The 18,576-nt window shown below is 30.6% G+C and overlaps 1 protein-coding gene across 1 annotated transcript; it reads right to left on the reverse strand.

Annotated features, from left to right (window-relative positions):
- Positions 1-4,517: 4,517 nt before the first annotated feature.
- LOC105624007 (H/ACA ribonucleoprotein complex subunit 1-like) lies at positions 4,518-7,837 on the reverse strand. Its single transcript, XM_012205378.1, has 6 exons — positions 7,726-7,837; positions 6,630-6,821; positions 6,156-6,446; positions 5,051-5,096; positions 4,796-4,879; positions 4,518-4,711 (listed from the first exon to the last, which is right to left on the reverse strand). Exons 1-6 carry the CDS (start codon positions 7,835-7,837, stop codon positions 4,696-4,698), a joined length of 741 nt encoding a protein of 246 aa, XP_012060768.1. The 3' UTR covers positions 4,518-4,695.
- Positions 7,838-18,576: the final 10,739 nt, after the last annotated feature.

An 18,576-nucleotide genomic window follows, 5' to 3' on the forward strand; every position in this document is an offset into this window, starting at 1 on the left:
AAAGGAAAAACGTTATGTGTGCGTTGTATCGCGATATCGCGCGCTTCCCTTTTTAAATTCCAATCGTATGCAACCGGTTCCCTTTATGACCATCTAAGACTCCCGGAGGATTAAATTAAAGCCTGATCGTGTACTCTAATCGCCGGCAATCTTGAATCACGCGGCGCTGAATCGTAGAAAATGACGCAGACTCCGCGCCGCGGATGAAACAGTAATATTTCATCCCGTCCAATTGCTATCTTATCGTTATTACGATTATTGCCGATTCTAGACAGATACTAATATAACAGGTGATCATGCTTAAGGGTCCAGAATTGAGTGCTCTCGTTAGTGATGTATATGTCACTTGACATATACTTCTATTTTGTGTAGACGTGTCTCGAGTTGCACTAAAATAAAATTACATCCGAGTAAAACTACACTGAAAGAAAAAAATTGATATTTTTAGTTACAACAGCCAATTAAAAATGCTACGCCATCTAATTTTACCATCTAATTTATTGTAACAGCCAATCTTTTCTATCAATGTACATACTGTGCTATTAATACTCGGTCATTATAATTAGATTTAGGACATATAATAATTATTAATTCCACTTGAATTCCTAATAATTAACCGTGGATATAATTCTATAATTAATTTACATTAACTTAATTAATTTATATTAATTCAAAACTTAATTTATTAATGTTATTTCTCATCCGTTTATGTAATAAATCTAAAAAGTAGCTATATATAAAATTATATGGATATAGAACAATTTCATTCAAATATAAGATAAGTAAATACATACTTTGTTCAATGAATATTAATTTTTTTTGCAAAAGATATTTGCCTTGAGTTAGACATTCAAATACAATCAAGATGAGCCCGTAAAAGATATATTCAATATCACGTACAATCAAGTCCGATGGAGCATGTCGAGCATAATTCAACGAACGAGCGCAAAGGTTAATAGTGATTATACATTATTATACACGATACTTCTTATTTCGTACAAATGAGATTAGACGACTTACTCTCGCACACCTGCGGCGAATGTATCTAGGATATGGGTTTATTCACTTGCCCGGCGTAATCTGTGGTAACGTCATTAAATTACCAATAGCGCTGATATATATTGTCGTCACAAAAAATGAAATAATGAAGTAATGGATAAGTCGCGTGCTACAATCGACAGTGATTAATGTTTCAAATGATTAGACATGTTTGCTTTTCAATTCTAGAGTCTATTAAAAGGGATAAAAACTGAGCTAATATTGCTGGTGAACATATCATTTACGATATTTTTGTGAAATATTTGCGTATAAAGTTAACATTCTCGTGTATGTGATAGTAACTCAATTCACGGAAATGTTATTTCATAATTATTGTATCACTGAATCTTTACATGACAGTTCGATTATAATCTTGATGATCTATAGTCTTTTTATTCCTTACCGTTTAATACCGTATCGTTCGTTGACATAATACGAAACCGTTAATTAGTTTCAGTCGCAAAATCCGGTTTAGAATAATTTCCTTATCAATCTTGGGATTAACTAGTATATTGATTTATAGATAGAAACTATTAATCTGTCACGATTATTTTTAATGATAATAATTTAATGATTTTTTGACGTTTTACTAACGGATATAAATAGTCTGCATAAATTATTATTAATACAAACAGTATTCTTATTTTATTATAAAGGTTTAGTTACCAAGTTTGCAATAGACTTTTGGAGAAAAACATCTTACATTTACTTTTTATTAAATAGTTTTAGTAAAAAATTCATATATGTTGTTCAAATATTTATACATTGAGAAAAAATAATTTTTAAAAATTAACTAATATTATAACATTGGGAAAGCGAATATAAAATAATTTCCTGTTTGCTTTGTAAAAAGAATTTTAAAAAATTCTTTACATATAACTCATAAAGCGCTTATCTGTTTCAAAGTAAACAAAGAATTATTGTACCTACATTTAAAATCACGTATAAATAATAGTAGTGTTAATATCAAATTCAAAATAGGTATCTAGGATAGATCTTAAAAATAGGAAAGGTAAATACAACATTCAAAGTACACTCGAGATATTTAATAATAAGATATATTAAAAGTGGCGCGCTGTACGAATTTTTGGTAGTTTCGGAGCGCCCTGAGAGAACTCAAGGGAGGCCACCGAACGTATAATTACTTTGCTCGTCCGAGTTTTTATCTGTCTCTGGTTCGCCCAGTTTTTCTTGGCAGAGCGGCTTGTGGTCGCGAAATCCACAGAGTTTGCCGGCCGGTGACGGTCAACGACCAGAAAATACGCTCGATTGTATTATAGAAGAAGAATTCTTGCCTATACGATCGGAGTCAATGGGTATTTGACGACCCGCAGACCTACATTTTCTTCAAGCTGTTGTGTGCCATTGCTCTCACCGTCGTTATTATCCAGAAAGGAAACGACAGATTTTCAAAATTTACAAGATTCTAAAAGATTTGGATTTCTTTGTTTCATCTAGATTCAGTCAGTTTTGCATAGGCCTAATTAAACGAATTGTTTTAAAATAGTATTTTTCTGTTATACCAAGTTTTGAATAGGGCTGTACATATTTGAAATACTTTTTTTTTTAAGTTTTCACAGTTTTTGCAATACAAGTGTATTTTGTATTTCAACGGAGCACATAAAAGTATTAGATACATATTTTGTATTTAAAATCAAAAGATTGAAAATTTTATGCATTACACATTTTGTAATTTCAATAATAAGATTCATTGTCAATTTCAGTATTTAAAATACAAAATACATAATATTTTTATGTGTTTCTGCTGAAACACAAAATATAAAATACCTGTTTTATAAACATTATTTTTCAAATAAAAGTATTTCACATACGTGTCCAGTTCTGGTTTTAAAATAATCGATTTTAATTTGTGTGTAGAATTGCATATATTTTCTTACAAAAGATAATAATTTAAGATAACAAATTAGATTTTGCATTTTTATTCTATTTTTTACTTTTTTATTTTTATTTACTCATGTCTTATTTTTTGCTTTTCAAATCTTTCTTGATTCTCCTGACCTTAATTTGAATAATATAATAGTAGCTTCAAAGGTGAAGGCTTGAGAAATGAAAAGATTGTAAGTGAGGAGAGAGAGAGAGATAAAATAAAGATTTTAAAGAATTTAAGATGCAATCTGTAATTGTTGTAGTTACGACCGTGAAATTAACAGTAAAAAAACTAGTTGCTGACGCATATAGTAAATGATCAGCGGATAAGCCGCTTTAATCGGCATGAAGCGAATTACGTTCTTTATATTTGCTCTTCTCGTGCTTTGAACATGATGTTCTTATTTTCAACAGTTAATCATACCGATAAGGTTGCTGAAGGGATCGTCGGCTTGAAGTGCGAGCGCGCCCAACTATATATCGCAAGATGAATATGCCTGTCCGATGGAACCCGCTTCCGATCGTGGTTCGATCCGGTTTCGCGTTTCGGCGAGTGATTCGTTCCGGGTACTCTCTTTCTCTCTGCCCGGATTGATGAAGAAAGGAATCGAAAGACTTTACCGTTACATTCATTCAACTCGCGCCGTAATTACTGTTGCCACTCGCGGCTACGGACAGTCGGCCGGCGCATCGTTGAGATCGTTCCGCGGATGCTGCAGTGCCGTCGCTATAATACCGATCGTATTTATAGAGAGCCCGGCTTATGGCTGTGGCGTTTAAATCCCACCGATAGAAATACGCGTGAGTTACTTATGATGCCAATCGCGGACGTTATGCGAGAAAAGAGCCGAGCAAGATTATGGCGCCGCCGCTTGCGGGTACCAAGTGAATTACAACGGTTTGATAATGCGGAACGGGTTCCATGTGATATAATGCGGAACGGATGCGAGCATGCATTACGCTTCACGAACCTGGATGATGAACTTTATCGCTTGTCGAATTATAATCTCTTCCACGTCTCATACACATTACGACTCTCATATTTTCCCAAGTTTAGGCTTTATTCTGATTCCATTTAAAAGATAATTATTTTAATACCTTCGAAGCTCTGACGTGATCATTAAAATATTTAATTATGTAAATTAAGTTTTTTAATATGATGACGTCAGAGAGAAGAACAAATTAGCTTCCCCGGGATATGAAGGTCTTCTCCGAGAAAATTTTTCGTTTTCATAGATTTAAAAGTTAACGAAAAAAGATGATAGCGATGATATATTATCTTATTACCATAAGTGCAGCTTTATTATTGTTATTTATCGAGAAATTAATGGACTATTAAAGCCACGCGAGGAGGAGGCAGATGCAACATGTCTCGTTAACACGCAGCGCTTCTTCTACTGAAGTTCCATGAAAAACTAATCACGAACCTCGTAATTATTTCTAAGAAGTCGTTTACGTCCGAATAAGCAGTGAATCGTAATTTTTTGTTAGAGCCAAACCTGTTTTGTTATTTATTCGCGGCTACTGTACGCCAGTTGTACAAGTGTGTTATACAAACGGATGAGGAGGAAACGCGTTACAATATTTGAAGGTTATTTTTGGATATTGATACTCATAACGTTTATTTGATAATGATTTGGTAATGATTTATAGCATTCGAAAAATCTACGTTGTTTTTTGTACTATACATGCATGTGTATTAAACATGAAGGCAGCATAAATCATTAATCTCAGCGATGCAACATGTTTACGTGATTATGTATAGTCTGCTCATTTTTTTCTTCCCCTGAAAAAAGGAAATGATGTTTCAATCGATGCAAATGTAAGTTAATTGTCTTGGCTGATGAATTGTCTTGGCTAATATATTTACCAGCTTCCAGCGCTAGCCTGGGCTGTCGCGGAGGCAGAAGCATACCCACCTCCACCGTATCCGCCACCGTATCCGCCACCTCCACTTTAAATGTAGAAAAATTAAATAATAATAATTTCAGAATCATAAATTTTAATAAAGAATTAAGTATAAATCTATAATGAATACCGTACAAGTATTGATCAATTGCAAAATATTACCATACCGTAAAGTATTGAAACCGCATACAAGTATTGATCAGTTATAGAATATTACCCGCAACAGCCGCCGCGTCCGCGATGACCACCATGATGATGATGTCCTGTATGAGAAACAGGTACGACTAAAACTGGTATCACTGGTACTGTATAACCTTGTTGCCCTAGACAAAGCGTGCCCCTGTTATGCGCAATTATGATGGAGTTTAGCAACAGCAATGTATATTAATATATAATTAGGATATTATGTGATATTTTTTAGACGTTATATTTATTACTGTTATTATAAATTGCAAATTTCAGCTGAAAAAAGCTAAGCAAGCAAAAAATATTTGTTATTGTCAATTAACGTCTTAATCAAAATTAATATTTTTTTTATATGTAAGAGATTATTTAATATTATGATTATTATCACTATTAATATTATTTATTTAATATTTTATTAGTTAAAAAAATAAGTATTGTTTATATAGCTTCTTCTTTTCTTCAATTCGATGCTGCATCCTGAAATTGTCATTAGTGTTTAAGCATTATTTTCAAACGAGTTCCTTGAAAATACTTACGATGCGGAAGTATGCCATTAATAATGTATTTCTCATTTGATAATTTATTTTTTATTTAACATAATGCATGAAAAAATTGAGGAAAATATGCAACAGTTGTCGTATCTAAAGGAATCAAAAGGAAAATTAATTTAATCGAACATGCGTTTCAATTCTGAAAAATATGCACAACAAATTGTTCATTTTTACAATTATCAATTAATGCAATATTTGATGCGAATTCTGCATAACTATAATATTACAGATATTATTACAGATATTATTACACTAGTTATATAGCTAATTTTTTGTCATTTATTTTTACAGCTTATTTTTCCGAAAGTTTTGTACCTATTTAATGCTAATTTTTTATTTAGAAAAAAGTTAGTTTTAAGTTGATAAAAGATCTGTAGTACAAAGGTTTCAGGCATACTTCAACACTGAAGTTAATAGATAAGTATTCATCGACATTCGTCGATTATACTTCTCTCCTTCGCAGTCATGACTATAATTTACCTTTGCCACCATCACCAGGACAATGCCCACCCCCGCTCGAATACCTATCTCATCCCCCTCCACCACCATCACTTGGATAATGTTCACTTTCACTCGAATACTCACCATATCCTCCACCATATCCTCCACCATGTCCTCCACATTTGTAACAGTAGGATCTCTTTTGACGAAATTTCTTCTGATCACCCTTCAAAGCCGAGTCTATCATACTCTGTGCCTCCATCTTTTCCAATTTCATCTTAAGCACTTTCGTTTTGCTATTGAGATCGATCTTGTCGACCTTGAAACCTTCGTCTTTCAATTCTCCCGCAAATTTATCGAGGTCGACAGGTCGATGATTTTCTGACTCTTCATTTTCATCATCTTCTACTACTAGGATGACAGAAACTAGTGGCTCTGCAAGCACATATTTTTTATTCAAATCCCTTCTAAGAATTCTCTTTAGCTCCATTCGCTCTTGCTTATCATTTCTTGCAAGATACTCGTTAATTTACAAATAGTAAATGTCAAATGAAATTTATGAAAAGATACGCCGATGAGATATGAGACATCATATGTCATTCATTGATTTATACTCACCTATTATGTCAGGTAACGTTTCTACGACTTCATTTTGAAACATTTCCTCCGATACATTGCTGCTACTATTTTTTACAGCGTACAAATTAATTATATAGATTGTAGCATAGTGTTCCTTCTCGTCTGAAGATGATGCGGGCGGTTGCAACTCGGTCGATAATGTGCGTTCCTCGTGTGCATTTACAGCTGGCTCTGATAATCGCATAAAAAATAGATTGATCATTACGTGAACAGAAATAAGAAACTAATCGATTGATGTAAATTGGCGTATGAAGAATTTTAAAGTGACGATTTCATTTATATGCCAATGCATGCTTCCTGACATCATTGTTATTTTTTCAAAATAAACGTGATCTTATCAGCTGCATGTGAATAAAAGCTCGCTTTAAATTCTACAAAAAAACATTCAAATTTGTGACAAATGGATAGAAAATTGTTTGTAACAACGCAGACAATAAGATTAAATTAAACATTCAGAATATATCAAATATATATCAAATGAGTATTATTTGTATAAAGAAAATAATAATTCTGCAAATTTGCAAAAAAAAAACATTAAAATAGTAACGTTATCTAATGGTGAATTCGATTGGAAGCACATCTAGTCACACATCTTAAAGTTGTACACTGATTTAATTTGAATATAAAAATAAAATGCAAATATTTCGAATTATAAAATATATATTTTATCTAATAGTACAATAAAATGTATTGAGTATGTATTTCAGGAGATTTAATCAGGAGATTTCTATGTTATATATAAACATATCTTTGTATTATTTTGTGTACGACGGCTTTAATATGCGTCCAATCGAATTCACTATAAGTAAGAAAAATTTGCGTTAGTAAACTTTGTAAATTTACAAGTATTGTTTATGTCACTAAAGATTATCATAATTAAAGTTAATACATTTAAATGCTAAATTCGTTTAATTATTATTGAAATGTAAAAACTAAAAAATTTTTTTTAATTATTCCAAAGAAGTAAAATGTACATTGTATACGAAAAGATTTTTATTAAATAATGACTACAACTTAAATGATTACAACAATGCATTATTAAGAATTTCATGTACAATGTGATCTGTTCTCTCACCTGGCAAAGTCGGCAATCCGAAAATGACCGTGACAAATGTACACAGGAGCACTAGGCTAAGAGCGCGAACTGCCATGGTGTCAGGATTCGATGTTCTTAAGATGCACTGCATGCGAATCCTTTAATCTCGCCGCTTTTATAGTCATCTATCCGACACGCATTTGATCCTGATGTAATTATGTAACGTTCCACCTCCATCGCTTTTCTCTGCGCGTTGCACACCACACCGCGTCGAGCAACCACTGATTTTTGGATTTTCCGAGGGAGTCCCCGGTAGTATGCGCGTGCGCTCTGACACTTTTTTTCGAGGCAAAGATGCAATCATGTGCATCAAGAACACCGAATAAAATTCAAAATGCAAAAAAAAACAATGCACTTGATAATTTAATATACATAGCCTGTAATTTCTGTGTGTATATAATTATCTTGTGGTTTTTTATCGTTGATCATTCTGCTGATAATGTTGTAGGAAATTTATCAAACGAAATTCTTTATGTTATATCATTAGAATAAGAGAGTTCTCTCTTGCCAGCAAACGAGAATGAATTAAAATGAATTGAAATAGGTTCAGATTTTCAGAAATATTGATTCACGAATGTTAAAATGAATGCTTTTCAATTCCTGAATGCATGTTTATTCATTTACAAGAATTGCATGGAACATATCTCTATGCCTTTCAATCTAAAAATAATATTAACTTTTTTTGTATATTGTGAATACTATTCAATTCAAAATTTTAAATAGGAAATGCAGTTTTTCAATCCAATTGTATCCAATTGAATCCAATTAAATTAAAAAAAAGTATTCGCTATTTAAAATACGCATTCGGTTAGAAAAAAAATTCAATTCATTTTAATCTATTCTCGTTTGCTGGATTATCTTAAAAATAATATTAATGAGAACAAAATAACTGGTGTATGACGTATAAAAGTTAATAGCGCAGAAATTAATAGTCAATTAGCCATTTTTCATTACTTCTAAGGCGTTGTTAGATCATAAGGAAACGATGAAAATAATAGGAACGAATGAGAATCTGGTTGTCAAAGAGCTACTAAATGACTACTTGGAAATTGCATCAACTTGTAATTATCTTTTCTGAACGGTGCTTTATGCAGGACAGATACAAATAGGTATCTTTATTTATTCATTAACTCATTATTAACTTAACCTAGTAATAATCTTTAATTATTCACATTTTTTTATTTAGTATTATATTTATCGCATATATTTTAACATACTTAGCCTTCAGAAATCGTAGCAACGTCATTTCATTACTTTGGCTAATAGTAGAATGATTCCCCGAGCTATTATTGTAATTAAAGAGTTTCCATACATTAAACGTGAAATGACGTTTGCTAGGATTTCCCGAACTCGAGCACGTATATTTTTTCTTAATTAGTGTTGAAATTGCAACATTCTCTCACGCTACTTAATAAATTTACATTTCGATACAAAAAAAACTATGAGATTTTGCAATTCTGCAATCTCCGTTTACTTGTAAATTAATTATGATTTTTTCTTAACATTGCTATGCTGAATCTTCTTTCATTAAATATCTCTATGGTATATTAATTTTGAAATTAATATTATTTTTATCAATTTATATATCTTATTTTAATCTTATATTTTATTTTAATTTAATACAAAATGTTGATTATATATTGATTAGTGTCTAGAATTACGATCAAGTCGCATATGCAAACCATCCGGTTAATATTTCTCTATTTACTTGGATTAATATTTCTTCATTTGCTCGTAAATTAATTAAGCAACTCTCTTAACATTGTTATTTTGAATCATCTTTGATTAAAAACTTATAATGTATTATAATTTTGAAACAACTATTATTTTTATCAATTTATATTTCTTATTTTAATGTTTCTATTTCATTTTAATTTGATACACACTATTGATTTTATAGTAATATTTTATAGTAGCGTTTAGAATTACGATCAAGTCGCACGTGCAAACCATCCGGTTAATATTTCCTGTTTGCTTCGTGTGGTTAAAGTCGTTGCAATCACGTTATTGCGTGTCAATTTTACTTGTGTGTAAATTTTCGCATATTCTATTTTATCATCGATCATGAATGTATTACCTTGTTTATAAAAACATCGATACGAGTTTCTTAAGTGCATGATGTAATATTGTATTTTTTTTTTTGAGATTGATTTAACGACAAAAAATTAATTCAATACGTACTTTTATGATCAATAATTGTGCTTTGAGAAATCTCGCGTTTTGTAATTTACATTTATATAGATAAGATGGAATTAGAAATAATAACAATAATAAGTTACGTACAATTATCGTAATAAATGATGTAATATTAATTTTTAATGTTATAAGACAAATATCTAAAATATTAAATAAAGCAAAATTATTAATTGATAATATTATAACAAAAATAATCACACATTATAGCCTCGTTTCTTTTTGTGTCATAAAATATACAATATTAATATTTTTATTGTCGCTGCTCATTCTTGCATTGCAGTTTTTCGTATGCGTCATATGAACGTTGCAATATATCAATTAAAATATATCTTTTAACACAACACTTTCTACTGACGTCATTAATAACGCTCATCTAAGCGGAAATAATTAGATTTTTTGAAAAAATGTGATAGCGCTTGCAGATTTGATTTTCTGGGATGATCCGTAATAGTACTTGCAGGTATTGTTACTAAGAAGGATCTAGTATCGTATGTAGTTATTCGAATTGTGCGTAACTAAAACCGCATGAATCTTCAATAACACAAATCATCTTCCTGTTGACTATAAAAGAATGCGGAGTTCATTTAGCCTTGGCTGAGATCGAGATAAATCGAATTTAGAAATTAATCGTTTTGATGATGGAGAGTCGTGACGAAATCCCTTTGAAGGAAGATGCCGAAGATGTCGAAGAAGGATCTATTTATTAACGGGCCATACATTTCGTAACAATCTATTAATGCGATATTCCATATTTTCAACATATAAAGGAAGAATGAAGCTTATACATGTATCATCACTGCAAATAATTTATGACTACGTACCGTAGATCATTGTACGTGCCACGAGTATGCAAATCTATATAATTGCTATTATAGTATAAAAATATTATAATATAAAAATATGCAAAATAAGATTATTTTGAAAATATTAAGAAATAGTGTGTATCTCATTCGTTTATATATTTTTCTCACGATCCGAATCAATATCGGCGATTGCACTGAGAAAAAAATATAGTCAATTTTAATAAATAATATTTAGTTCAATACTGTCAACTAAACATTTACTTACAGTAAATAAATATTTATTCAGTAAAAAAGAATAATTATTAAATCAAAATAACATTTTTTGTATCAAATATATCTTTATATTAATCAATATTTAGTTTGGCAGTATTCAACTAAATATTTATTAAAATTGACTATATATTTTTTTCAGTGTGCATATTGATTTAATTTTTTATAAACGAATCATAAAAACTGATGATTAATAGATAATAAGCTTATTACTACAATTGTTTTAATTTACACACGCAATTGCATATTTTTATAAAGATTTTTATCTTAAATACTTAAGTAGTACAACAGGAACTTATTAATCTTGTACTCTCTAAAAAATATCGGTTAATACCTATGTGATGTCTATGTAATTCTCACTATGTTGGTGTTAATATTAACATCAATACAGTGAGAATATAGACACTACTATTTTTTTTTAGAGTGTAAAGAATAAAGTGTTTTTTAAATAATGTTTTTTAAAATTAAATTATTTATTTTATTTTATATAAAATAAATAAACGATAATATATGTATAAATATATGTGCACAATTATATAAATATATGTGCATAATTGTTGAGCACATGGACAATTATTGTACAGTCAAAAAATTAATTATATACTATAATCACGGGGATTTTCTTTACTATTTTAACAAATTAGTCATTCGGCTCGGTAATTTATTGATAACATCCTACGAATTCCTTTGGAAAAAAAAAGATGCTAATTATCGTTATATTAGGTGTAGTAAAAAGAAATCCATTATTTTTGCATGAAATTGAATGGAAAAATAATGAATTTCTTTTTACTACACCTAATATTATATCTGATACATTATGCCACAATTATCATTAGTATGTTATTATCAAATAAAAATCTATTGATAGTTTTAACCTTATGCTCCGACAAATATCAAGTTTGCTCTTCGTTAATTGTAAAGTATAAATAATAATCGAATCTCTCGCAAATAATGCCCGGTTTCACGATAATTATTTTTCGTCTTTTGTGAGTCAAACTAAGACGATCAGTGAGTCAGTGTTGAAACTTTGAATCACAAATATGCCAAGTTTCTCATAAATATCGTAAATTTAATATGATATCATTACTTTTCTGATTTTGTTATATTCTAGTGTGTGTGTGTGTGTGTGTGTGTGTGTGTGTGTGTGTGTGTGTGTGTGTGTGTGTATAGTTCAATGCTTATAACCAATCAATCAAAAGACAATCACGTGACTTAGGGCCTCAGCACAATAATGGTCGTAATCGAGTCACGAATCATAAGTCATAATCGTATGTCAACACACAATATTTTGACGTATCTGTTTGCCATATCAATCACATTACTCGTCGATCTCTTGTAATGATAACATGTCTACATCAATGATCACCTTTGGTGAAATTACAAATATTAACGGTAAGTGACATAATTACATCATATATAAATTTTTCAAATATTTTAATACTTTACATATAAATTGTCAATATATGTGTAATTAAAAAATGTGTAATAAATTTCGAAATGTTAAAAAACGTAAACCATATATCAAGATACGTTCGGAGAAATACTATTGGCACTATTTAGCGCAAACTGTTCGCGGAACTGCAGATAGTGCTAATAAACACATCACTAATGGTAATATGTAACGTCACAACTGTGCGTTATCAACGCTATTCCTTCCGAGATAATGTATTGGTAGCGTTTACAGATCCGTGAATGACCCTAGCGTAATGTTGGTAATGTTTAACATTTGTCAAAATTAGATTAATGTTTGAGGGGATTCTCGAGTGATATCAAATTTTTCTCTCTTAGAATTTCGTAGAATAAACGTACTTACGTAATGTGTGAATTTCAAATTTTATTATAATGAATGCAATCTCAATGTTAATTTCTGTTGGCTTGCCATTAGGTTGGAGTGAACGTAATTCATGCTTGTGTATCATCTTTAACTTTTCAAAGTTTCTGCGACGTTCTTGTGTATTTGATTTTATTATAAACGTGAAAGTCAGAGGTATCTTGTTAACGGCAATTTTTAATTCCCGTGTACGGAAAAAGTTACTATTGCGGTATAGCGCGGCAGAGTATTCCATTGCAAATGCTTAAGATCCTTATTAGATGTAGATTCTTCTTCTTCTGAAATTGACAATGGATGCTCAAAAATTCTTCCTTTTATTTGATTAATTTACTTAATGTGACTATTAATTTTTGATCTAGTTTACAACATTGTTCACTTCGGCTTAGCGGCAAGCTATCATAGAGATTGCAATTGAGGTTGCGTTCTGTTATTCACTACAAGAAAATAAAAAATTTACGTTAGAAATACTTTACAAAACCTTAAAAATTTTAATTACAGGGAAAAGTTTAGTTGGTGATGTATCAGTCAATATGAAGCGTTGATTTTAAAAGCAAGCTTCAGATTGGCTGTCGCAACAAACTTGCGATCAACTAATGTAGAACCGGCTTAATGTACGTAATGTATGTGTGAAGGACTTGGTCTATATATGTACTATATATTTCGAGTAAAATTTTCTTCGAAAAGGATTGGAACATAGCCTTGATACATAAGGTTGTGCTTTTTAATCATTTCAAAATTTGTTATACATTTCGTTACACATGTAACATTGACAATTTATATCTAAAATATCAAAATATTTGAAAAATTATATTATGTTATATATATTATATGCTGTTACTCACGATTCGCGACTTGGTTACGTTTATTTTATTGTGCTGACGCCTTTAAGCCTATTCAATACCGTAACGTAAGATCATAACATAAATCAACACGCAAAACCTATACGCAATGCTTATTGAGAGAGCCAATCAGAAACGTTGAAAGCAATGGCCGATTTATTTCTTTGCGAAATTATTAACTGTAATAGCGAATTTGGTCATTAGCACTACACTAGATGTGCATACTAAAAGCCATTTTGCATGAAATTAGCAAAGTTAAAAAAAAAGTATATAAATATTTTAGACTAATTATTTATTAATGCTATTATCATGTTATTTAACAAAATATATGTGTATTATTGAATTGTCAAAGTTGATTATATTGTATCATTGCTGAAATAGTTTATATAAAACAACTTTTAATGTGCACTGATACAGGTAGTGCGAGTGATCGTTATAAGTTTAAAGATGGATTTAAAGAAGTTAGGGCTCATAACGCGTTTTATTTTATTATTAAATCGAAGTATTGCGCTTCAAATGATTGCTTTGCAAGCACAAAAAATAAAAATTAAACATTGGTGGATCAGGTCAATCAATAAAAGAAGACGACAATAGGGTTTCCTATTTCATGAAATTAACTGATCATGAAGAATTTTTTGCTTACATTCGACTCTAGCCTGAACATAATATAAAATGCTATTGGAATTAGTAACTGTATAGTTGAGAAAATGTAGCAATCGGAAATCTCTCTTGCCCGATGTGTGGTTACTTTGACATAAGTAATTACAATTGTTATTAATAGTATTCTGTTACTTAATAAACAATTAAAATAAACAATTTATCTAATTGTTAATAATTTCCTTAATAATTATATAACAATTTCCTCATTTTTTTGTTTTATTTATTTCAAATATGTGCAACTTATCAACACTGATTATCATCAATGCGTCCATTTCACCTGTTTTCATGATTTAAAGGCTGTGGTCAAAATCTCGTTACAAATGAAGCGTTTGATGAACCAATGAGAAGAAAGAATTTTATAAACTAATTAAAAAATGCTTCAAAGCGTTCGCAACATCGCGTTGACCATATCCAGCGTAACATAAAGAAATGAAAATAGTTCATTTCGCTGCGAACTTGGTTATGTTTTACTTAAATCAGAAAAGTCGACATATTAAGTTGCGTTCATGTAAAACGCATACGTGACAACCAATCAGAAATAGTCGATAGTATTATTGATGCTTCTGATTGGCTGTCTCGATAAACGTTGTATGTGCGTTTTGCATGTTGCGATTTATGTTATCGTCTTACGTTACGGTCACTGTAGAATAAGTTTTAGAGAGCGTTTATATTGGTTGCCGTATGCCGTATGCTGTAATCTGTAAAAATTGACCAATCTTCGAGTATTCCCTTTTTCACCGCCGAATGAGAGGGGAATACTTGATTGTAATTAATTCTTACAAATTACGGCATACTTCATACGATTACGGCCAATATAAATGCTCCCTTACCGCTTGCCTTGTAGCCAATCAATTTATTGTCTTGCGCTTTTTATGATTTTGCGGTTGCAACTAAAATTTTTACGTGCAATGACCTTTAGTTGCCCGCCATAGGTAAAATTTCTGTAACAGTAACCTTAAATATAAACATAAGTCAATGAGCCAATTAGGATTCTGCTTTAGATCTATGTACTCAGAACGGAAATAGAAATAGCAGTAAACTTATAAATTTAAATCGGAATTAAATTGAAATTCACCTTGCGAGGTTATGGATAAAGTTTACTGTTATTTCCATTTCCGTTAGATTATGTAATCTAAAGTAGTATTTTGATTGGTTCATCGGCTTAAGTTTACACGCATATTGTTATGGAATTTGTGTGCGGTAGTCCTAATAATCAATAGTTCTTATGGCTTAGGATGAAATCACACGATGTGGAAAACGACTACGAAATAGAAAATGCATCATGGGCTTAGTTTCTACCGAGGGTTTAATCTGGATCAGAATGTAAGAATCAGCCAATTACAATCGAGTATTCTTCTGTTACAATTGAACGACAGGGGAATACTCGACTGTAGATTAGTTGGTTTTTACATTCTGATCTGGTTTAAATCCTGGATGGAAACTAGGTCATGATGCGGTCCTATGATTATTATTGGATTTCGTGATTGGTCGTGGCTTCATTCCGCCAATTCCGCCGATTTTTTGTTGTGCAAATTAATTTCTTTTGTGGATCTGCCAATACTTGCATGTATACGTGTGCATGTACATGTACGTACTTAAAAACTAATCTTGTTTTAAGCTGATTTAGGGGCTCCGCACAATAAAAGGAATAGGGAACAGAGAACAGAGAATAAGAATTTCAACCTATCAGAAATTGTGTATTCCACAATTTATGATTTCTGATGGATTGAAATTCTTATTCTCTGTTCTCTATTTCCTATTTCTTTATTGTGCGGAGCCCCTAAGACCTCGTCTACAATCAAGTCGCTATCGGATATCGTTAGTCGTAAAAAATAAGCCCTGATCAATCCAAACGACGTCCAGCAGCCGATATCGACAGCTGACACGAAAATGAAGGTTATGCGCATTCACACACACATACAATATTTCCCGGTTAATTGTAGACCAGGCCTAATCCAACTTTTAGCGACTCGGCAAAGATCGCTCTTAGGCAAAGATTTAAACAGCAGGATGTAAGTATAATAAAGGTATTTACTTAAGCTATATTCCTTTTAGCAAAACATCCTTTCCGAAGAAAATTTTATTCGAAATGTATAGGATATGCTACAGTATCTCGAGTAAAATTTTTCTCGGAGAGGATATAATACAGATTTAAGAGGATTACTTTGGAGTCAGCACGGTAAGAAGAGCGCAATCTACACTTATAATCATTAATAGTATAATGTGTATTAAAAGATATTAGTTTGAACATTTCGACTATCCGTTTTAGCCATCTTCAGCAAATAAACAATTAATACATTAATAAAGAATATCCTCTATCTAGTCGGAAAGTGAGAAAAGCATAAACATCGTACAAAGAAGATGTCTATCTTCTAGGTTAACAAGTGGTGGCATTCTAATAAAATTATTAAAAGTTAAAACTTATGTAAAGTTAACATGAAATTGTACAAAGAAAGTGCTTACTTCAATTCTACTGCAGTTAAATATATTACAATGTTGAGTAAATGAAAAAGATTTATATAAAACATGTTGTGATGAAACTTAAAAATCGTCAAGATGTTCTTAATTGTTTCTAAGAATAGTAATAAACAAGATGTTTTTAAAATAGATACTGAAAGGACATAGAACGATGTTGTCTTTATGTGTAAGTTGAATTTATTTACATTTATTAAGAATGTCATTATATGTTCTATCTAAACTATCTATGTCTTTTTGAAGATTGAGACCATTTGTTTGTCGTTTTATATTTATGATTTCTGAAATCAATCGTTTATTAAAATATCTTTCTTCATCCAAAATTTCTATTGGGTTGTCTGGAAAGTTCGTGCCGACTAACCTATATAATTTAATAAATGTATACTAAAATTTATATTTTTTGCGTTTCAATTTTCCTTCAACATCGGCATGAATTTTCCGGACAACTCAATATATTATCCCAATCAATTTTGTGACTGTGATCCAAAGCGTTCAGTGATAACAGAATAAAAATAAAACCTTTAAATAAATTGCTTTTATATTCTGTTACTCTTGTAATTAATTTTCTTTTAACTCACGTAATCACAATCCTTACAATTTATTTTATAAATGACGTTTCTTTTTTGTTCTTTGGGCGTCAGATCTTTATGAATTTTTACAAATTTATTTAATTAATTTAATCTGAAAAAGATCGTTCTATGTACATCACCATTAATTACATTTTTAAATTTATTTGAAGTGCCTTGCATATATGGAATAAAGAACCATCTTTTTTTCATCTGAATCTTTTCTGTTATTCTTGTTAGTCAATGAATTTGTTTTTTTAATGTTTAAGTCTATTAATTATTGTCTTGAGGATAAAATCTATAGAATAGTCATGGTCTGTCAAAATTTTAATTATAAACGTCAAATTTTTTTCATGAAATTCTGGACGTGAAAAAAGAAACGCTTATCGCTGAAACTCCAAAGTAGCTTCTTTAAATTTGTATTATATTTTTACAATTAGGAGTCCTATTTTATATTATATTCTTTATTCTAAAGTGTCGAAGAGGATGTTTTCACTAAATTATCACAATAAATAAACAAATGAGTACAAATTTCTTATCAATAAAAAATTTGTTGCATGCGATTTTAATCCTGATTATTTTTATTTTTATTTCCCATTCTGTTTATACCATTTTTATTTATGATTGCTCAATACATTATATTGATTTAATTATTGTATTATTATTTAATCATTGTATTATTTGTTATTATTTATGATAATTTCATGAAATTTTCAAATGGCTGTTGCATATGTGAAATGATCATAGCATGAAAAAAGCATTTCGACTTATGAAAGCATAACCGGTTATTTACTGATAATTTTTTAATCATAATTTTGTTTAATCTATGTTCACATCGTCTTTCAAATAAAGGATCAACCCAAAATCTCTTTCTTTCTATATTTTCTTTTTAAATTTGTACATTTATTAATGCATGCTGCTAGTTTATTTTACCTAATTTCGCTTTATTTTTGTTGTACAGAAACTGTATATTCCACAATACATGATTTCTCCTAATGCGACATTCATAGACAGAAACAGCGGAGATTTAGAGAGAGAGATGCTTGCAAACTAAGCACATTATGTTATCCCTTCCATCATAGATAGCGACATATGAAATTACATGACTTGTTTGTCGCTGAATATTAAAGTCCCTATAAGAGAGTCGCGTCAATGTGAAGTAAAATGGTGTCTAACAGAGACTCTATTAG

Source organism: Atta cephalotes, assembly GCF_000143395.1.
Source record: "Atta cephalotes unplaced genomic scaffold scaffold00070, whole genome shotgun sequence".
Classification (NCBI taxonomy): domain Eukaryota; kingdom Metazoa; phylum Arthropoda; class Insecta; order Hymenoptera; family Formicidae; genus Atta; species Atta cephalotes.